Genomic DNA, 22,581 nt, shown 5'->3' with positions numbered 1-22,581 from the left:
CACGGAGATGCCAAACGATTCAAACGTTCGCATATTTTAAGCTTAACTTTGACTTATATAAATTTATTAGTGTGACGTCATGGTCTCTCATAAATCATATCATGGTTCATTAAGTTGAACAGTTGCCGAACTGTGAACAATCCATGATCACAGTTTTGACTGTTGTGATTACACGTTTAATGTTTCTACACATAACTAAAAACGAGATTTTTTTTAATAACGCTATGAAATCGAACTAGTAATGGATATTAAGTGATACGACCAGTTACCTTGTGAAAAAGACAAACATTTGAAACATGAAAAAAATGAGAGTAGTGACTTCCACATAATTTTTGTGATGCTAAAATCCTCGACTAGTGACAGTTGCCAACCTTTTTTAGCTAAATAAATGTTTTATTTATTCTTATTATCATCAGTTTCCCATCGAAGATCCCTCTCTCCGCTCACTCGCCTCGGTCCTGGTCTCCACATTGTGTTGTTTACTAAGAAGTAGTGTTGGGTAGATGAGGCTTCATGAAACAGTGTCCTGATTTTCACAGGCCAACAGATGGCACTGTCTACTGTAAAACGTAAAACGTACTTACATCGTTTCTAAACCAATAGCTCCATCTAGTGGCCTCTGCAAATGAGGACACTGTTTCATGATGCCTCATCTACCAGTCGCAAAAACCGGAGTAAACAAGGTCCAACATTTTATTGAAAATTCAGTGGAAACCTGTACGAAACAAGACATTTTCAGGCACATTTACAAAAGTGGTTGATTCGGTGTTATATGTACAAGCGGTCGCTCAACTCTCTCACGCATTTATAAATAACATGGCGACGTCTTCAGACTAATAAAGCTCCAGTGATGCGCGGGTGGCGGCGTGGCTTTGGAAAAGCTCTTTGGCAGGCGGGTTTCTCTCAGCTCCTCCTGGTATCATTTCACCAGTGAGTGGAACCACCAGTCATTCAGACCAACTATTTACATATTTACATGTGTACAGTGCCAAAACCCAAATATTGCTGTGCGACGTTTACGAGGCCCTCGGCCATTCACACCCCCCCGTGAGTTGCGAGGTCGTAGAAGCCGTCACCTTGAGCCGGTTTCATCTTGGAATAAGCTGAAAACTGGATGACAACGTTAAAATTAAATGAATGCGTCGCTTGTTAGCTTGTGCTTAAACTCTGGAACTTTTCCCGTAAGCTTTTCACCAGGTGACTCTGGGCTATTTTCCCAGGACTCTGAAGCGAGGGCTTTGAGGAACAGTCCAGGTCCTGCTGAAAGAGGTTTTCTCCCAGGCGGAGCTTGTTGGTTTCTGTCGGTATCAGCGCAGTCTGACATGTCCTGAGAGGGTCTTGAAGGTTCTGCGCTTCGTTCGATAAGAGCATGTGGTCCAGGGAGCTCCACCTGCACAGCAGGGACTTGGACCGGGCCTTGGGCCAGTCCTGCTCCACGCCGCAGTTTTCTTTATCGATAAAGTCTCTGTGCAGGTCTGAGGAGCTGCTGCGTCGCCGTGAGCAGCTGTTGCATCTGTTCAAAGAACGCTCCAGCATTTCGTTGGACGAGGGGCAGCGGTCAGGGGTCCCCGGGCTGGACGGGGTGTATCGAGAGCGCAGCTCCTGGACGTCGGGCCAGTGAAAGGTCTCCGACTGTGGGCTCTGTGGGGAGGCGGCCGTGCAGTGGGAGCTGAGGCCCGAGCCTGGGGACTGAAGTGGACTGGGGGAGTTGACCTCCTGGATGAGGGCCGGACTGCAGGCGTTCAACGGCAGCCTCAGCGGCGGGCGATCTGAATTCAGGCCAGAAACACACAGGTCAGCGTGGATGAACATGGATCATCTGGTGAAACAGACTTCACTTGCCTTTCTTCCTGGACGGCGTCTTCTCTTCCTCCACGGCGTCCATCCTCCGCAGCTGGCTGGCAGCCTCTCGACTCTTCTGCCAGACCATCGGGCGGTTGTTCTTGATGCGCTGGCTGTACTGCCGCGCCAGCTGAAACACCTTGTTCTTCATCTTGCCCATGTCCTGAAGGATCTGGTCCTCGTCCACACTGGTTCTGAACTGGATGATCTTGGGAAGGTGAGCCCGGAAGCCTTGAGGGTCCGGAGTCGTGGAGGGGGATTTACACACGTCTCCTCCTGAAGAGTTGGGCGTCGGCGATGACACTGAAGAGCCATCTGAGGTGGCACTGGTTTCACTCTCCTCCACATTCGCTGAAGGTTCCTGACTGATGTTGGAGGAGTTGAGACTCACGTCCTGCGTCTCCAGCTGAGCTTGCTGACCTTCCTCCTCCTCCATGTCTTGCCAAACCTTGATCATTTCAGCAGAGGGTCTGAACTCTTCATCCGTCGTGGACGAGTCAGCGATGCTGGGAGACCTCGTCTTGGCTTCTTCCACCTTCTCCTGGTCAGGTTCTGCTTTGATACTGGTCCCTAAGCCAGGTAGATCGAACACGGACCAGGACGTGGGTCGGTTCCGGAGCGTTCCTTTTCTGCCGACCGCGACTGCAGGTTCCTCCACCACGTCGCTGATGCTGTTGAGCTGGTGGCTCAGGTGCCGCACCAGACCTGCTGGGATGTACGACAGACTCTCCCGCCGCTTGATGCTGAAGTTAGCGTCCTGATCTTCAGCGTGCTCGTAGTATCTTCGGATTTTGTGGATGAGGAGGCGATCCTGTTTGGAGAGCGTGGACCTGCGCTCCCCGTCCACGGCGGCTTGCTCCTGCAGGAGCGCTGGCACCTCAGCGGCGGCGTCTGCAGCCACGGTGGCTTCGTGCTCCAAGGTCACAGTGGGGCTTTTGAAGACCTCACTGGTGTCCTGCAGGGGCAGCGGCGAGGAGCAGACCAGGGAGCTTGTGTCTTCCGACACCAGGCTGCTGCGCCTGGACAGGTTGCCGATGAAGTGCTCGGCGATCACACTGGCCTGGTCCAAGACCGATGACGGCAGGATGCTCTTCCTGTCCGACAAGGCCTCCTCCTCCTCCTCCTCTTCTGACAGCTCCCCGTTTGTCAGAGCACTTGTCTCCTCAACTTGCACCCCTGACGAGTCACTGCCCCCTTCCTCCACCTCCTCATCGTTGTCTGTGGCTTCTGTGTTAGCAGGTTCCAGGACGACCGGTTGCTCCGTGCAGGTGGATGTGACTGGAGACGCTCGGCATCGGGAGGCCTCATCTGCTGCGCTGCTCTCCGGGGGTCGGCCACCTTCCTCCACGAAGACCTGAAACAACGAGAGGTTTGTGACGGAAACCAGAGGCTTATCCAACACATCAGCTGGCGACTGGAGTTTCATGAGCTAATGCCTGAGGGCAAAGTATCCTGTGGCTCATTGTGTTTCCTCCGAACCACCCCTCGACGTTTGTTAGCTTAGATTCCTGCTGCCATCTTGTTCCTGGCACACAAAGTCATTCAGTAGAGCTCTGGAAGCAACAAGATGTTTCAGGTTCTGAAGCACCTTTCACAGACAACGCTGAGATTCATTGTGTTATCCCTCCGGGATAGTTAACCAGCGTGGACGCAGCCCCGGGAATGACTTTAACCGACTTCCATTAACCCTTTATGGACGATCCTTCCCCAGGATTTAACATTTCAAAAGTCAATGTGGTTTCCCAAGGAAGTGAGCACCTTCTAGAGGTGATCTGCTTCATGTGGCGGCGATGCGTTCATTGACCGAGCAAGACAAAGAGATGGAGGTGGTGCCTTCCAGTTAGACTTGGAACTGGGAGTTAGGAGCGGCACCTTTCTTCACGAACGGCCCCCTAGAGGTTGGATTTCCTAATAGTAAAGTCAGTAAAATCTGAGTGGACAGTCCAAGATGGCTTCCCTGAGTCAAAACCAGAAGTAGAAGTTTTGTGTTTGATGAATAGCTATTGTGGACATTAGAATGTTGGGGTGCACCAAGCTTGACCGAGACCTCGCACCCAGCTCCGACGTCCAAGGTAAATGGAACGCACCATAGTCTCATTTTTGAAACTGTCCATAAAGGATATTAGTTTTAGTTTTTCCTGGACATTGATTCACCAACTGGCAGAAAAAAAAACGCCTGGGAGTAAAATGTGTCCCAGTAAACATGTACAATAGTACAAATCCACCAGCACAAGTTGCTTATTTAGAGGCTTAACATGTGCACTCAGCACATATTCTGACAACTTTACAGCCACCTGCAAGTGATGATCTACCGGGTTAAATGCGCTTGTTTCGGCAGGACGCCAGTTCTCTTTTGAGGCCAGTGCCACTCTCAGACGCTGATTGGCTCTGTCACACAGACGCATCAGCAGCCATGTGAAGCGTGTGTCACATGTGTCCCCGCCGAGTCGCGTCAATAAAGCCTGGGAAGGAGAGCACGCGCTTTGTTGTGTACCTGTGTGGAGAGGCTCTCTTTCAGAGCCTGCCTTTCCTCCTGGTGCGGAGCGTCTGCCTCCTGCTTCGCCTCCAGATCAGCCTGACAGATACGAGCCACGAGTTAGACAAGAGCCGTGGCGAGTCCTCACAGAGCACCTGCCAAGCTGCGACGCATGCACATTCTCTGGGACCGTACCAAACATATTGACAACCCCTGAACTTCTCTTTTTCTCCTGTTTTATCATTTAAAGACATGCTATAACACTGAAAAAAAAATTAAAAAAATGAAAAACTATCAGACAAAAATTTGAGAAACTAAGCTTTGCAGAGGTTTACTCTCTCTAGCTTATGAAAATGATATGTTTAAGGGCTTTAGCAGTGTGGGAAATTCCAGTTTACACCGAAAAACAGTGTTGCTGATTTCGACTTCGCTATAACTCGATTTATCACCAAGTAAACATGCATTTCTTTATAGTAACGTGAAATTTAAAGCATATTTGTCACAATGCCGCAAACACAAATTGAGTTAATTGAATTCCAGGCAGCTGAGGAGCCACAATATTTAATTTAGTAAACAACCTATTTGGTGTTTGACATCTGCCGTGTGAGGCGACGTGTCGAGCAGCTGCAGTCAGGGGTGAAAAAGGAATCGATGCATTGTAAATATAGTCTCTGCAGACATCAAAGACGCCATGAAGCAGCTGTCGACGATGACAATGAGTGGGGAATCGATTAGCACGAGCATCAAACGCTCCTTGCTTCTCCTATCATCCTCCAGTCTGAAGAGAGGAAGCGGCTCATGCAGACAGCACCCAGCATGCAGCGTGTTAGTGCCAGCTCTCAGTCACATTTCATGGGAGTCGAGCAGTGTTGAGACATTTGCTCGTGTTGGCTGCCTCAGCGGCGACCCAGGTGTGAGGTGCTCAGAGGGAGAGTGAGTGAGGCGGCGTGGGAGACGGAGAGTGGCGGCGAGAGTGGCGGATAAGCGGCTGGAGGAGAGCAGGAAAAGGGAAAGTCGTGGGTGGCAGAAACCCTCACCGTTGTGAAGTGAGTGGAAAGCAAAGCCCTGGCTCTATAGTGCCAGCAGGAGATGGCTGCCAGCACTGAGCTGGCGAAGTCGGCTACCTGGTCGTCCCCCATCAGTATATCTTCCTTGAAACTCCCCCCTTCCTCCTCCTCGTCCTTTGACTCCTCTGTCCTCTGCGGCTCACTGGCTGAATGTCTGTCCGGGTCCGCAGCCCGTGGCTGCTCCGGAGAGTCGCTGCCGGGAGTTTGATCCTCTACACACCGGGGCGGACCGAAACCCGGGGCCAGGGTTCCGACACCAGTGGTGGGCTGCAGGGAGCGCCTGTCCCCCAGCAGAGCGCCCTCGCTGTCTGCATGCTGTGGCATCAAGTCACACAGATGTGGGTGGTTATCGCAAGGCCGTGTGCTGGGGATTTCTGGGGCCGTCGAGCCGTGTGAACTTTGGGTGAGGTACCAGCTCGACTCCAGCGTTGGCTGGTACTGACGCTACATCCACACAGTTTTCATGTGAATATTACTCTGGCTATTCCCCCCCCCCAAAAAATAGTTTACCCCAGACTAAGACCAATGTGCAAAACATTAACAGAAATCGGGAAAATTATGGATTTTGAAATATTTTTTAAATTCAATAGAACAGTAACATGAATGAATTATATAAACACGATATGTTTGAATAACATTGGTGTAAAGAAAACATTTTATTTTAATATTTTAAACAATAAACTAGAGGTGTGACTTTCATGAAATATAATTTGAAAAAAATGCTAAATTATATAAAAATATACAAGGCTCAAAAATAGATATTTACAGTTGAATTATGATAAAAAAAGTAAATACAAAATGTAAAATAAAACACATTAATACTGTTTAATTTGTTACAAAAAAGCAGCCATTTAAAATGCATAAAAATATGTTGTAAACAAAAAAGCAATTTACATCAATTGTGAGATTATAAACTATTATTAAGATTCTCCAATATAGTATTTTAAAAAGTAAAGAGTAATACAAACAAATATGATCATATTTGATGATTATGATGTAATTCATGTGCTCAAAAGTGTTTTTTAAAGCAAAAAAAGTAGATGATACAAATATATAACGTGGGTTTTCAAGGAAAAGGGTGTGGAAACAAAGCCACACACTTGAGTGTGACTCTGCAACATATATAGAGACTTGGGTAGAATCCAGCAGGGAGCTGAAACCTCAGAAAAAGTGTGGGACCTGTGGGTCTCAGCTCGGGCCGAGCCACGATCTGGGTCGGTCTCGATCCAGTTGGTTAATTCCTCACAGAAGTTTCAGTGAAGATTAGAACCAGAGTCGAGTCGTATCTCACCAAAGCTCAGACCCAACAGCCCAAAAGACAGGAGGGATGAAAGTGCGGCCCAAACAGAAGCAAGTGTGTGTGTGTGTGAGGGGCTCTTACCTTCAGCACGGCTGCGTGGGAAAACAAAGATAAGGAGAGAGCAGATTAATGAGACAGCACGGCTCCATTATTGGCTGACAAAATCTACCCAGCGCCGCATGGATCTCCGACAATTACGGTCTGGACGCAACAGTCCGAATGATCCGGGCCAGACTTTGGGGAGGCCCGGTGATTCGATAAATACCAATTAGGAATATCTTGCCCTCAGAAGGTCCTGAATGGGCCTGATGCAATTACCAGGAAGTGGTGACCTGTTCCCGGCCCAGATGCTTGACATGAACATTGCTTCTTCACGACATTGGTTTGGAGATTGAGCAGGACGGAGGGACAACAGGGGGACAATAGCCCCAGCTTCCTCTTTCATAACAGCCAATTAGAAGGGAGGGGAGCAGCCAGACGCTGAATGAGGCCACGTTCACAGCGCGCGTGTTACAAAGCTCGCCGTGTCATTAAATTCATTACCGGCGAGGCCGGTGGAGTGCCGCACGCCTTTTCATCCCTTCCTGGGTTCGGTTGGACGGGGAACAAAGCTGGCGTGTGGCGGCTGCATTCGCTCCACACTACAACATCCTGCGGCACTGAATTTCACCCGCGGTGTGATGCAACACTGACCTTTCGTGCTCCTTATGACTTGTTTCACCGGCTCTGTAAATGGGAGAAGAAGAAAAAAAAGGCGCCGGTGAAGTCAATAACAGAAAAATGCAGTCGGTATATGGGCTGAGCACCAACACAATCCACCCTCGTGCTGCGTTTCTGTTCAACTTTAAGAGACGTTTCCTGACTTGTAAGGACACATTCTTCAATTCAACAGTGTTCTGTTCCCCGTGCGGTTGTGATGTCATCATTTTGGGCAGCACATTTGCAAAAACGCATGAATGAGTTAGCCAGCTTTTAGAAAAACAAGCACTGGTGGCAAATCTTCCGCCATATTCAGGAACTAGCTTGAGCCGAGATTTGCGTTAAGAACAGAAGCGTGGTCGAAGATCTTAAGGCGTTTTGAGTTGAGCCTCGAAATGTTGGACGCAACGGCAGTCGAGGACCAGTGAGGCAGCCTCTCACGTCTTTCCCTGACCCAACTGCACATCATGCCTCGCTCCACAAAGTGTTTCTCAGACGCCTTTTGTACCAATAAATAAACTGTCACGGTCGCGTCAGGCTCATCCAGTTCCTACCCAATTCAGGACCATCAGCAATCCGAAAAAGCTAGTTTTTTATCCACTTATTCAGGAAGTCACATCCCTTTTTTGGTTCATCCAAACTAGCCAACTCCTGAGGTTTTACCTGATCTTCTGCGGCCGTTTCTTCCCGTGCCGTGGAAGTCTTCTGCTTGACATGACTCGGTTCTCTTCAGCTTCTCGGGGCTACTGTGGTGCTTCCCAGGGTCTAAGGAGTGCAACCAGCGCGAGAACACAAGAGCGACACATGAAAGGGTAGAAAATACTGCTTGTATCTTTATTAAAAAATACAATTTACTGCTCCCTTTTTGCCACCAAACTGAACCTCTTGTAGGTAGCGTTTGGCTGATGAGGCTTTATGAAACAGTCGGCTCATTCTCAGAGCTCAGCAGGTGGCGCTCTTGTTTTAAAAATGATGTAAGGTGTCATTGGAACGGTAGTTCAAAAAAAGATCTAATGGGCTCTGAAGGCAGTGTTTCATGAAGCTTCATAAGCCCATCAAAGGTTCCCTGGATTAAAAATAAGTTTAAAACTACGATCGTGAACCAAAAGTCGACCACACAACTGTCACACGCCGGTGTCAATGGCCGGCTGTGAAAACGCTGCGGAGCAGGAGAGTGCGGTGCCGTCACGGTCTCGTCATGTTCACGTGTGCAGGTCCAATGCAGCGAGTGTATCACGTGTTTATCGAATTTATCGTGAGATGCAGAATTGTCATCGTGGAGATTATGTTTGGCGGGAGATGGTGTACGATACGGTAAAATAATAAATAAATCAGTAGCATGGCAACTATCTGGCAGTGCTCTTCTTCTTTTGAGTGAAAAGCTTGTGACCATAAACAGGATGAGGAGCGTAGTTTAATTTCATGGACTAGCATCTAAGGACCAGGGAGACCGACACGAGTTAAAGCAGCTGGCCGAAATACTGCTGCAATTTATTTTGATGTATGCTACCAGTCACCGCTGGGAGGTTGTGATGAATGAATGATGGAAAATGGTTCTTATAGGGAAAGAAGAAACAAACTAATTGAGTTTGGAACGTCCATAATTGATCCGTGTTCAGAAAACATAGGTTGCCATGGTGACGATGAACCCAGCAGTGATGTAAGAAGTATAAATATACTCACAGTTGGAATTGTCCAGAGTAGCCTCTTTTGCCTTTAAATAGAAACAGAGGGCATTTGTTATCAGATAACTGTTCAGTACAGGGAAAGATATGAATCTGGTGTGTGTGTGGGGTGGTGGTGGTGGTGTGGGGGGGTCGTGTTGCTGGTTTACCTTCGGTGGAACAATGGCGTTGTGGTTCTCAAGAATGAGCCTTTTAATGTGATGAGCCCAGAGACGCTTCTCCTCCACCGACTTGGCCTGAAAGGTCAACGGTGTTTACTGACTGACAATATTAGAAAGGAAACATTCCCCTAAAGTGGTGGACGCTGCTCAGGCTGCCGACTGCGGCGATTAGGCGGAGGCTTTCGTGTCATTAAAACCAGCGAGTGGCGGCTGAGGAGCGGTGAAGGAGGATGAAGAGCCGAGAGCTTCATGCTGCTCGTCGACAGTTTCCTAGAAAAGATGTGAACCGTGTCTCGCGGAGGGTTGACCCCTGCTGTGTGCATCACACAGCCAGATTATTCATAGGACTGAGAGACATCTATCTGTGCATCTGAGAGGAAGAGAGCGCTTATATTTATACATGAAAGGGAGGGATATTTACGAAGAGGCGACAAGCATAATGACGTTTGCACTGTAGCCGTCGGCACTCTGAGAGTACCGTGGTGCCGTTCGGCCGTTTTGGCAGGAGGAAGTCGGTGTACAAGGGTCTTGAGTTTCGCTCCTGAAATGGACTAGAAAACGCTTGACCTTTACCTGGACAGTGTGCGGCTGTTTGGGATGTTTGAAATGGATGACACTGAAGAGCAGCGGATCCTTCCCGCTGTCCAGCAGCATCAAGGTGGCACACTGCGATCACAAAGGAGAGACGGTTTGGTGGTCATAAACAAGCGCCGTCACTGTCCGATGGGGCAGGCCCGAGTACGCACCGAGATGTGGGTCTTGTAGACATAGTGCTCCCCTCTTCTCTTGGTAATGAGCAGCATTCGTTGGAAGAGGAAGAGCGTCCGGGTGTTCTTCGCCCGGAGCACATGAAAGGTGCCCTCCAGAACCAGCTCGCCGTAGGTGGTCAGGTCTGGACCCTTCCAGTTGATCAGGAGCGACTGTATCTCCTGCAAAGTGAATCCCACTTTCACATTCCGACGACTATCACAAGCATGATGAGGAGGAAAGATGAGTCGGGGGGGGGATCAATAAAAGGCTGCGGGGCCGTCTCTGAATCTATACATCTGAATCAAGAGGGAAGGGAAAGATTGACCGAGTCTGACCTGCACCCTGACCGCGTGCTCGTGTCTCCGCTTCATATCGTTGATGTACCAGGCCACTCCTGTCATGGTGTCGATGGCCTCCTGGATCACCTCGTAACCTTCCTCGTCGGGGTCATAGTGGCGTGCGATTTCCTGCCAAGTCAATTATGCACACGCTTCTTTGTCATGTGTTTTCATTCGTAATTGTCATTGCAGAGCATCCAACATTAGCAGGGTGATGCTATGCGTCAGTGAACAAGCTTTTCATCCTTTCACCCAAAATGAGTCCTGGCTACTTCCTGGTAAGACAATGACACAGCACCTGTCAGCCAGTCGTGATGCCTAAAACAGACATATGCCTGGCAAATAACCTGTGTGACACATATCGCATAATGGCAGAAAGTGCCATTAAATCCTTCATTTCAAGTTTCATTTACTCAATAAAAAGTTTCAAAAATTCAATCCACACTGAATGGCTCTCTTGATTCAGATATTTACCTCAATATTGATCTAAGTTTTGGAAGAAAAAAACATGTCTAGCAGGAAACCCATCGGTCAGTGCCCATGCTGGGCTTAAATACCTGAAGCAGCAGGTGATACTTGAGGATCCTCTGGACTGGTTTGAGCAGATATGAACCCAGCGGGAGCGAGCGCTTCAGAGCGGCTTGTCGGTCTCTGAAGAACTTGGCCAACGTTTTACTCCTCATGCAGTCTGTCAGCGCTGCCACAGAGCTGGAACACAGCGCAGCCTCATGAGTCTGTGTTCACACACAAGGCATCACGAACTTGACTCTTACTTTGGGTAGTTGGTGCAGTACTGGGTGTAGATTTCAAAGTACTCGCTCTGTGGAAGCCAGAGGCGTCAGGAGAGTTCGGTGATGCAGCCGGACACAGACTCACTCACCTTGTCCACGAAGCACTGAGCGATGGCCACGGGGTCACTGTCGCACATGTCCAGCGACTGCAGCAGCTCACTGGGGGGAAGAAAGTGTCATTCTGTGATACAGCCGCTAGAGGGCAGTGCAGCATAGCGCTTTCACAGCAGCCCTCTCAACAGGAACCTGGAGAACTGTTCCACAGCCGTGTCCCATCAACCCAGAGGGGTGAGCTCCGGAGAGTGTGTGTATTGGTGTGTGACCAGATTAAAACAAACACAGCTAAACATCTCATGCACGCGTTGATCGATTTATTTGGGTCACCGTGTTGATGTCTGAAGGGTGATTGAGATATTGACCGAAACCCACGGCAGCATGAGTCAATCTTTAACAGCGACTTCTTTCATGTGTTCATCGAGTCCTGTGACGCAATGTCAGCGCACGAGTGACTCAAAAACAGTCCAATCCATCAGGGAGTGACAGGGGAATTAAAATGGACGGCAGTTTCAAGTGAACGTTTTGGAAGTGGCATCGCAATCTGTATTGTTAAAAGCTATTTTTAAAAAAATATTAGGTTTGGCCCCTTTGTCTGAGGGGAAGGCCAAAGAGGAGATTGATGGAGGTGGTGAAGGAGGACATGAGGCTTGTAGGTTTGAGAGAAGAGGAAGCAGAGGACAGGGTGAGATGGAGGAAGATGATCCACTGTGGCCACCGCTGAAGGGAGAAGCCCAGAGGAGGAGGAGGAGGATGAAGAGGAAGAAGAAGAAGAAGAAAGGAACTGCCAGACAGAAGGTGGAGAGGAAGGTCAAAGAGGAGATTGATGGAGGTGGTGAAGGAGGACATGAGGTTTGTAGGCTTGAGAGAAGAAGCAGAGGACAGGGGGAGATGGAGGAAGATGATCCACCCCTGAAGGGAGAAGCTGAAAGAAGAAGAAGAAGAAGAAGAAGAAGAAGAAGAAGAAGAAGAATGAAAAGAAGAATAAAAAGAAGAAGAAGAAGAAAAGGAGGTTGGAAGTGCCAGGCAGAAGGTGGAGAGGAAGGCCATAGAGGAGATTGATGGAGGTGGTGAAGGAGGACATGAGGTCTGTAGGTTTGAGAGAAGAAGCAGAGGACAGGGTGAGATGGAGGAAGATGATCCACCCCTGAAGGGAGAAGCTGAAAGAAGAAAAAGAAGAATGAAAAGAAGAATAAAAAGAAGAAGAAGAAAAATAAGAATAAAAAGAAGAAGAAGAAGAAGAAAAGGAGGTTGGAAGTGCCAGGCAGAAGGTGGAGAGGAAGGCCAAAGAGGAGATTGATGGAGGTGGTGAAGGAGGACATGAGGTTTGTAGGTTTGAGAGAAGAGGAAGCAGAGGACAGGGGGAGATGGAGGAAGATGATCCACCCCTGAAGGGAGAAGCAAGAAGAAGAAGCAAGAAGAAGAAGAAGGTTTGACCCCTGGCGATGAGTCATAGCTGAAGATATTTGAGTTGCTATTGGGAGTGACTGGAAAAGACATGTGGAGACACGGGAGGCCAGGTTGAGAGGAGGAGTGTTGAAGATGGTGGAAGAGCAACAGAACATGAAGAGGAAAGGGGTGTAGAAGGTGGGGGGTAGCGTTGGTCTGTGTGACTTGTGGAAGATCCACAGACAAACTTGAAGAGCGGTTTCCGACAACATGACTTTCACACTGACACACAATCATAACGAAACTAAAAGGTCGAATCACGAAATGCAGTTCTTTATCAGTACAGTTGTCTTCAAGGTCCAGTTGAGGTCCACTGCAGCACAGAGGGTCGGTGGAATGTTAATGTGTATTTTGGCAGAGCACTTGCTGACACAAGATGATTCAATGTTAAATTAGCTGCGGCGCTGTCTCCAGCATTGTTTGTTGGACCAAGTGTTGGTCTTCCTGCTCTCCACTAAGAAAATATCAGTTATGTAAAAAAAAAAAAAAAAAAAAAAAAAGCGCAGACATTCACAGGATTCCTGCAACATTAGCCCAGGAAATATCTTGAGTTGCACAACTGTTACACCTACACGTTTGGACGCAGAAAACCATTACAGAACTTTTATTCCCGGCGTTGTTTCTCATTTCTGAAAAATGTAGCTGACCAGCAGAGAGTCATAGCAGAGAGTCAGACCTTTGGACGCGGCACTGTGGCCCTTTCATGCATCTACATCTACTGGGGAGACTCACCTGTTAAACTCATAGATGTCCTCTACGTTCCCAAACAAGGCACACACCTGCTCTGGCCGTATCGGCAGGTTGCTTGTGTCGATGATATGAGACAAATAGTCCTGAAACAGATTGGAACATCTCGCATCAGTGTCGAGCCTCGCATTGAAATTCTTGCCAGTAGAGGGCGGCAGGAGTGCACTTATGGGTTGGTACAACTAGTTAAAGAATAAAAAATAAGCTACTTTGAAATGAAACACACAAGTAAAGGAATTGTTGTAGTAAAATCTGTTATAATTGGAAAGAAAGGGAAATCTTTCAGTTGCCACAGGACAGAAAATGCCAAAGGATAGTAAAGGTTTGAGATAGAAACAAATGGATAAAAGGAAAATTTATAAGGAAGCTGTCAGGTTGCTGAAATATTTTGAAATTGTCAACATCTCAACACAAAAATGTATGAAAATGACAGCGTTGGTTATAACACATCATAATATATTTGCATTTTGGCTATTAAAATGATTCAAATCATTTTCATGACTGAATTTCTGATCTATCAAGAATGAATCAGGTGTTACGAAATACAACACACAGGAAAAGTGAAGTGTCTGTACGTCAATAGAAAAGCTGGTGCATGAAAGGTCGAGGTTCTTTCTTTCAAGGATCCTTTTAAGGACTTTTCCATTGACCCAGACGGAATGGAAAATGCCTGTAGTCCAAAGAACACAAATATCATCTTGTAGCTTTCGCAGGACCCAGTTTGATCGACAAAAATATCAAAGCCACACAGCCTTCATATAAGGGCGAAAAAAAAAGCCAGTCAAACTTTGAATTTAAATGCATACATATACATATTCCCTTCAAGGACGCTGGACCTAAATCCTGCCTTTCATTTTTCACTCTCTCCTTATCACACTGGCATGTTTGCCAGTCATCTTACTAGAATGTGAAATGTCTGAATGGCATCTGAGCCTGTCCAAGGTCTGTGTGTTGTACAGTCGTCGCCCCCCTCACACAGGAACATGGACGTGGAATTCCAGAGGAGTCAGCAGGACATCTCCTGGCTCGGATGAAGCCAGACATGTGACTGCACGCGGATGCAGAGCAACACATGAATCATACTTGTTCCCTTATAACTCTGTCTACAACTAAAGTTGCAGTTTTTCAGTCGGCTATTTCAAGACCACGACATCTACAACAGCATTCACTTCCTCTCAAACCTTTTGGTTCCTTTGTCGATCAGGGTAAAAAACCCATAAGAGAAGATGGTTGGACTTTTCTGACACAATTTCTAACCTTGGAAAACTCTTTTTCGTGTTTCAAAAGGTGTGGCTGCATTATACAGACACAAATATAAATGACGTATTTTTTGTTTAGCGTTTACAATAAAAACTAACAAAACTAAGTTCATGACAGTTTCAATATGTCACTTCTCAGCTTGCAATGACACCTCCTGGGAGAGGTGCTACGGGCAGGTCCAACAGGGAGCTGGCCCTGGGGCAGACCCAGGACAGATTGGGACAGACTTGGGTTGAATTCCACTTCCTTAACCCTCAACCTCATGGAGCGCAAGTTCAGGAGCAAGATTGAGGCAAGTATCTTCCTCAATGTTAAGCTTTGCTAGCACCTAGTTTAGGATTGAAATACACCCAGAATGCTTTGCACATTTTCAGCCAATAAAAAATGGCATGTATTTTCTTTGTTCATGGAGATATAAACATTACGAAAACCAATTCATTTATTCATTATATTTACCTCATTGCATGACATTTACTTGGATCAGTAGTGGAAACACTACTCCATCCAAGCGGAGAACAGGGTGCAATAATGACACCAAGAGCAACAAGCTTCAACAAAAACAAGAGCCATACAGGAAGTGATGTCCGACCACTCCACTGAATCACCAGTGTGTTCTCGACGTAACAATGTGAAGCATGATGATGCAGGGTGCAGTCAGACCAGGTGTCGGGGGAGAAGTCTGAGGCCAACTGGGTCAAACAGCTGTTCCCAGAAACAGCTGAGAGGGAGAGAGATGTGTGAGCCAGTGATCTGCAGAAGGGGTGAGCGCTGTCTTAACAGCTGCACATAGTTTCTATAGAGGCTTTGGTGACTCAACAAAAATAACTTCATAGAACTTTATCAAGAGACAGATCTGCTCGACAATCTGTTCCCAAATGGGAAAATCTCTTTGTTCTTTTCATTGTCTCACTTGTCAGAGGTGCTTGTGTTGTGGAGCTGCTGGGTCCATGTGAGCCGGGCGAGTGCCGAGCCGGACGGCTGCTGTTGCTGTCAAATACTTGGAAGTCCTGAGAGCGAGCGAGTCGTCACTCAGACGCCAGCGCAGCCAGGCACAAGGTGAGGAAAGGCGATGGCTGGTTTATTGCCAGTCTGCTTCAGAAGCGTCTCACGTGTTAAAGACATTAGCATCAGCGTGGCGGAGACAGCTTGACAGCACAGCGCCTCTGTCTCAGGGCTGCACTCGGGAAGACTGAGGGTCCAGAGGTTCCTCTGTCTGGAACCAGTTTGCAGACTGAAACTCTAAAAAGTAAATCTGCTGAGTGCCAAAACCCCCCTGGTGGCTTTCCAAACGTGACAAAGGTCTTTGATTTTCTCAGCTTGACTGGAAACACAGACTGAAGTGAAAAACTAGATCATATTTTGTAAGCAATGATCCCATCTGCCGGCACCCCCTTCCCCTGTCCACTGACTTCACTAGCGCTGACTGTTTTGAGCGTGCCGCGACCACATTTGAGCCATGATCTCAGGCTTCAAGCTTCTTCAACTTTCAAGGCAACATAAATACACACGCATGGTTTGTGTACAGCGCTGTGACCGGATCGTAAACCGCTCAGTCTGCGAGCTATAAATATACAAACACAGCCAGATGATACACACGATTCTGGTCAGGTTTGTGAACATCCAACATCAGAATGGAGCTTGGCACATTATTTCTCTCGTTTGCACGCTCGCACAGCTGCAGCGAGACAAAACAGATGCTGCTTGTTCTCACACAGCCCTGCCTCTCATTTGCTTTTTTTTTTTTTCCTGGAGTTGGTCCTAAATGGCGGCGCAGACTTCAAGTCACACCAGTGAATTATTCTAGATCTAAAGGTAAGCGCTCTCCGGCCCACGAACACTGCCAGTGGAAAACGCATGTGCTCACCTCCACGATGCTGCGCAGGTCCCTGACATACATGCGCTCGGTTTCGATGATCTCCATGACGACGCGATCCACGTAGGTCAGCTTCGGGTTGGGCGCCATCGCCTCCGTGACGACAGGTGACGCGGCACTGTGAGGGATTTCCCGACTTGATTTCCTGTTGGAGGGGGTCTTGTTGTGCTGGTCCAGCCAGTAGATCCTGGGGTCGGCTGGTACCGGACTATGGTCTCTGGCTTGCTCAGCCGGAATCAGTTCCAAGTCGATGTCTTCCTCGTTTGGGATGGGCGGGGTGCTCGAGGAAGGCAGGGCGACGGTGCTCCCAAACAAGCTTTGACTCTCCCGCGATGAGCCGGAGGAGAGTGTCGACACCAAGCTGACTGGACGCTCTCCTTCCAGGGGCTCCGCACACGGCTGGCTGAAGCAGTCCGTTCCCATATCAACGGCCACATGGTCGTGGCAGAAGGGCGACGTCAATTGAAGGTACTCTGGAAGGAGAGAAAACGGTTACACAGCTGTCGTGTGATACAAAGGTGCATTCTGGGTTGGAGTAGATGCTAGAAAATATCAATACAGTAATGTATCGCTATGCTTGCTACCGATTTTTAGGGCGAAAATAAAAGCCCATATTGCAGCCAAGTCTGAGGTAAAAACAACTTCCACACCATCGCTACAATAGATGACGCTGAGGAGCGCTTGTATTGATACACCTGTGTGATAGTTACATGCTGGGATACTGTGCTGCCATAATTCTCCTACACGTTGCCGGGCTGCTACGTGCTGCGGTGCCAGACACTGAATAAAAAAAAAAAAAACGTGGACGTAAGTCGTGCAGGTCTAAAGTCGGATGTTACTTATATACTCCTCTATTAAACAAGTTGCAGACTGCTTAAAGTATTGACAAGTCATAACGTCATGCCCTCTTTTCCGTGCTTGCACAAGCTAGCACAATCGACGAGAAGCGGCTGAAGATATGGGACCATCGTGACCCAAAACAACAAAGTGGAAATGCACCTTTTGAGCGATCACAATTTTTAGTTTAACACTAAGCAAGAGTTTAGAAAAATTTAGATTTTAAAATGACTATTACATGTAGGCGTGTTCATCAACCCGTGCACGCCATATGCCAACTATAGTCCACTATAAAAATTAGTTGCAGCCCTACTTCGAATACTGACCCCAACAGTACAGGTGTCATGCTTTTGCAGGGGTGACACCAGCGACTCTTGTGCCCCCATATGCCCAGAAAGTTGGGGCAACATTGAGGAATTCCAGACCTTACAAAAGCCTGGGTGAAATACTGAGACTCGCAGACTTGCATCGGCTATGGAAACCAGGGCTTAACATACGACAGTTTTGAAGGACAAGTGAAATAAAACAAAGGACTTCAAATTGGCTGTTAAATCCACCAGATTGAGATGTCATCATGCGGCGAGACGGATGAAGCCCTGAAACACAACTTAAATTTTCCCTCAGAGCAGAAACAATAAGCTTCACAGCAAACGTCCTTGGGGTAATCGCAACTGACATTGTCTATTAACAAAAGTGCACAGCCTTTGGAAAAGCGAGCCACTTCCTAGTCCGGGCCAACACTTGGAAAAACAGACTGACGGCATGAGACCCCATGGAAATGGGACAGGAGCGGCCTGTGTATACATCTTTAATGCACTGCATTTAATTTGAAGAGAAATGGAATCCATATTAAATTTCACATCCTTCCTGCCTGGATGGGGAATTTTCTTCACCAAAAAAAAAAGTATGAAGTCATGGTTGTATGGGAACAGCGGCCACTGTGCAGAAAGCTCCATTTCCTAAAGTATTTAGGAGGCAAAGGGGGTCAGGCCCGTCCTGCCAGGGAAGTGAAACCAGGCTCTGTCGTGTAATTCGACTGTAGAGCAATAAATCGGCCCGAACGAGGCGCAAATCATCATTAAGCTCAGCGATTCAGGTGAGGCCGGTTGCCAAGTGGGGATGGAGAGAGAGTCATTTAGCGTTGATAGTCCACAGATGTAGCTTATGTCGGCGAGTGAAACGCAAAACCTCCTCTCGTGTTGTGCTAGGCACAGATGAGTGCACCATTAGCTGTGCGCCACTGGCTTTAAGGCCACATGATAAAACCTGTGAAGGAATGTAGATTTTTTTCCTTCTAAATAACAAGCCGCAACGGTGATCTCAGGCTTAACCTTCCGCTGGTAACACATATGTCCGATTGGTATATTTTCCAATTACCACCAGGTATCGTCTGGTTATCGTTCGTATTCACGCTTCACTTATTCAATGAGGACCCTATAGTTGCTGAGGTAAGTGACGCCTTGGAGTGATGCCACTTTTAAATCCAGGTGGAGAAGGAAAATAGCCACAAAGAATTCAATTCGATGAAGGACCAGTGACCAGCTACGTGAACATTTGGAAATTCACCATCCTTAAATCTCAGACGTAAGGCCTCGTGATACAATCATCAATAAATTCTATGACACTGACCACACTTTAACTCATACTACAAGTCCGATAATGCACCACAACAGTAGCAATACGTACAGAAGACATGAAGACCACCGTGTACGCAGAAGTACAGGGAGGTTTTCAAACGCTCATGCTTGCTCCAATGATCCACTTGGACGCACACGGAAACACGCTGCTTCTTGGCATCCTCACACTTTCCATGAGTCAGGACTGAGCCCATGTAAGTCTTGTTCTCGCCACTCTACAATCCACACTGGGACTGACAGACACAGTTCCTTCGCCAGCCAGGAAAAGATGAGCTGAACACTAGACACAGCGGGGTTTACTCTCCGGGACAAATCATAGGCTTGGTGGTGTGAAGCCGCGATTGTAGGGAGAGCTTATTTTCACGCTACAATGAGGAAGAGCTTGACATCTACTTCCTCCCCCTCCTTTATTTTGGTTAATATGAAATTAGCTTCCTGATTTTCTCTTCCTTATATCGCTTGGAACAGAGTAGTGCTGGGTCAGCCTGGATCAAGGAAGATAAACACCACAAAAGGCAAGGGCAGTTTTCTCATCTCAGAAAAGATGTGCGATAACTGGAGAAGGCCAACAAGTAAATTGGCTGTCCAAGGACATAAGGACATTTTTTTTTTTACATTCCATATAACACCTAGTGGCAGCACATTTATTAATTATATTTTTTTCAACCAAAATGTCAAATTTCTCACATATATTAAAAAATATTTCCCATTAATTCCAGCATATATTACTATAATTTCTGTCGCCTATTTTATCCTCTAGTGTAGATTGTTTCCTGAAACCAGATGTGGTCTCTTTCACTTCTAGTTTTCGATATTGATTTATTATCATGTATTTACTGTTCATAACCATCATCCTGTTTTTGTCAGGTGAGTGTTGTTTCCATATTTGTGCCTTTACATGCCTCATGTTTTCTCTGTTCCTCACTTCATTCATTTGAAGTCAGAGGCTGTGGACACCCTGAAAAGAACCCCAATTCATTACAGGTCGGATAGACTACGGACAAAATAGTGTCAGGGGACAACTATTTTGAGTCAGTACAGTGACAACATACAAACTCCACACAGAAATGGACACCCAAACCGAAGCCCTCTTGTTGTGATGCAGTACAAACCGAGTCACTCTTTTACTAATACTTAACATGTTTATCTGGGACGGAACAGTCAAGTACAGCTCGGCAAGTAAGATTCCTGAAAACAAGACAGGACAATGAGCTAAGCTCCACTATATTTCACAACAGTCTGCACAACTGTTCTACAATGAAATGACGGTTAAGAGACTTTATCACCGACACAAGAGGACTCTTGACGTGAACGCCGGCTCAGCTCGATCGGCCTCTTCAGATACGACCTCTACAAGCGCTGCGGCTGATACCGACACCATATGTTTCACTGGAGCGGAGCCACGGCGCACCACAAACTACTGACTCTGTGGAAGCAGACTGTGCCGAGCTATGCAAATGACCTGGCCGACACGGAGCTTGACGACGGGCCAAGTTCCCGATGCAAACCAGTGCAGCATTTCCATGATCCCCCGCCTCTCTGCCTTCCAGTCAAAGACTCTTTATCTGGCTCTCGTTGTTTGCACTGACTAGTACATTGTTGATTTAACCTTTTTCACTTCACATGCTGGTCGACATCAAAACAAAATACATGAACATGTCGGTTCAATGGGTTTGGATAGAGACTGAGCAAAGACAATAGGGCCTTAAGATTAACAAATACGGCACAGGGCTTTGAAGTTAGTGAACCATTTATCACACCAAAATAATAAACTTGTTGACGCGTGAGAGCTGCTGGTGGGGCTCACACTTCCTGATGCCATTATTAAAAATGTCAGTAGGTCAAACTGTGGTGATCAAAGTTCCTCTTGAATCACTGCAACCCATATCCCGACTTGCTGTGTTCAACTCACGCCATGTGGACCAAACCAAACCCTCAGTATAAACAGTAATGTCCGATAAAATAATTCTATCGCAGTACGTCCCAAGACAGTACATCCCAAGAAACAGAAAATCTCTTGGTTCAACAGCTGAAACGGCGATGGTAAGAAGTAAAGATGTGTATTTTGTGGGGCATTTTCTCTAGAAAGTGGAAACCAAATCTCTTGTTGACGGCCTTAACAGCAAAATGCCTGTCTTTCTGTTAACTAAAGGGAAAAAATAGCATGTTGGAATGCATCTTTAAATCCTAAATACCAGTCATGTTTTAGCACCAGCAGCGAGAAAGAATCTCCAGGGGGAGAAACCACTAAGAAGGTCACACCATTCAGTCTCTGCCGAAGTACCAATCGTCTAAGTATATATTGCACAAAAACACTTTATCCAGTTCTAAACTGGTGATTTTAAGAGTATGGCGTGAAACCATGGCGACAAAAGAGATTTAGTGTTGTGTGGCAAGTCTGGCTATGTCTGTAACATACTGATCAATTTAAATGAACTATAACAGATACTGCAGATGCAGCCAGACGTCTTAACGTGTCCACATCCATTGCTCCTAGACTGACTTGTAAGCAGCTACTAACCTGATGACGTCAGCGGCGACAATTCCGTAAAGTTAAACACAAGGTTGAGGAGCAAATTCCCGTTCCAGTGAGACATGACTCTCACGTTCCAGTGCAGCACAACCTCACGAGCAACAGCGCTTCTCTTTGTTTCTCTGCTGCGATGGTCAATAACCCACGAATGTAACCATTAACCAGGTCAAGGCTGGAGAGATAGTGTAGTATTTGGGTCGCATGATGCACCTGAAGCTCCAACACTTCCTCTAAAGCACGTGCCAAATTAAAGCTGCTGGTAAATCATTGACTTTTTTTTTTTTATCAGTGGTTCGTGTCTGAACTCATGTGGTAGCTGAAGGAAAAATGCTTGGAATTGAAAGTAGACATGACTCCCCACACCCCATTGTGATTCTTTGAATTCCAGCTTCCTGGCTGTTAAGCCGTGGTCACTGTTTACAGACAAAGGTGTGCTAATGCTACGAGCATGACCTTTCTGTTGTCGCCGTCCAGAATCCAACAACCCCCCTGAACAGCGCTTCCCCTCACCACTGCTTCTGCATGATCAGGCAAAGATGGAAAGCCACCGCCGAAGACCTCAGTACCGGCTAATAATATCACCTCCACATACGTCAGCGTGGGCTTATCAGACGAACTGTGACATCATGGAAGTTTGAGTGACACGCTGCATCTGCGGTGCTCGACTGAAAAAGAACACCCCAGCACCTGGTTATTAACCGTCCCCTCAGGGAACAGACACTCGCGTGAATCAACAAACTGTTCCGTATGACGTTAGTCGTCCAGACACAAAGGTCTCCTTTTATACAAGAAAGTTCAATGTCTGGTGTCGGTGGGACTGGTGATGGACGTGTTACGCCGCTGGAAAATTGTTTTCTGCAGACATACTGTGAAGTACTTTGGAGCTAGTTCAACGGGAACTTGAAATGAGGATTCTGGCCCAAATATGACCTCTATTAAGTTGTTCTTGCCGTTTTTGAGCTTGTTGAACAGTAAAATTTCCAGTTACGCCCCCAGGTGACCTCACCTGATGCAGGATTTCCGAGTCATGAAACAGTACGGCAGGGTTAATAAAACAGTCACCTCATTTTCAGAGGCCAATT

At 47.1% G+C, this 22,581-nt stretch overlaps 1 protein-coding gene across 1 annotated transcript; it reads right to left on the bottom strand.

Annotated features, from left to right (window-relative positions):
• Window positions 1-689: 689 nt before the first annotated feature.
• Window positions 690-21,591, bottom strand: LOC128747087 (pleckstrin homology domain-containing family G member 3). The gene is made up of 18 exons (XM_053844635.1): window positions 21,488-21,591; window positions 16,484-16,965; window positions 13,345-13,445; window positions 11,199-11,268; window positions 11,092-11,138; window positions 10,876-11,026; window positions 10,316-10,447; window positions 9,977-10,159; window positions 9,804-9,896; window positions 9,219-9,305; window positions 9,068-9,098; window positions 8,048-8,149; window positions 7,262-7,411; window positions 6,767-6,777; window positions 5,356-5,829; window positions 4,337-4,417; window positions 1,843-3,196; window positions 690-1,769 (listed from the first exon to the last, which is right to left on the bottom strand). Exons 1-18 carry the CDS (start codon window positions 21,561-21,563, stop codon window positions 1,150-1,152), a joined length of 4,245 nt encoding a protein of 1,414 aa, XP_053700610.1. The 5' UTR covers window positions 21,564-21,591; the 3' UTR covers window positions 690-1,149.
• Between the last annotated feature and the right edge of the window lie 990 nt (window positions 21,592-22,581).

This window comes from Synchiropus splendidus, chromosome 16 (assembly GCF_027744825.2).
Source record: "Synchiropus splendidus isolate RoL2022-P1 chromosome 16, RoL_Sspl_1.0, whole genome shotgun sequence".
Classification (NCBI taxonomy): domain Eukaryota; kingdom Metazoa; phylum Chordata; class Actinopteri; order Syngnathiformes; family Callionymidae; genus Synchiropus; species Synchiropus splendidus.
This window is presented reverse-complemented; position numbering and strand designations above follow the sequence as displayed.

Excerpts from the sequence above, each read along its gene's own strand:
- LOC128747087 (XM_053844635.1), bottom strand. The coding sequence starts at position 21,563 with ATGTCTCACTGGAACGGGAATTTGCTCCTCAACCTTGTGTTTAACTTT. Across the intron at positions 8,150-9,067 it reads TACTCTGGACAATTCCAACT|ACCCTGGGAAGCACCACAGT; the intron begins GTGAGTATATTT and ends TGCACTCCTTAG. Across the intron at positions 1,770-1,842 it reads GACGCCGTCCAGGAAGAAAG|ATCGCCCGCCGCTGAGGCTG; the intron begins GCAAGTGAAGTC and ends GCCTGAATTCAG.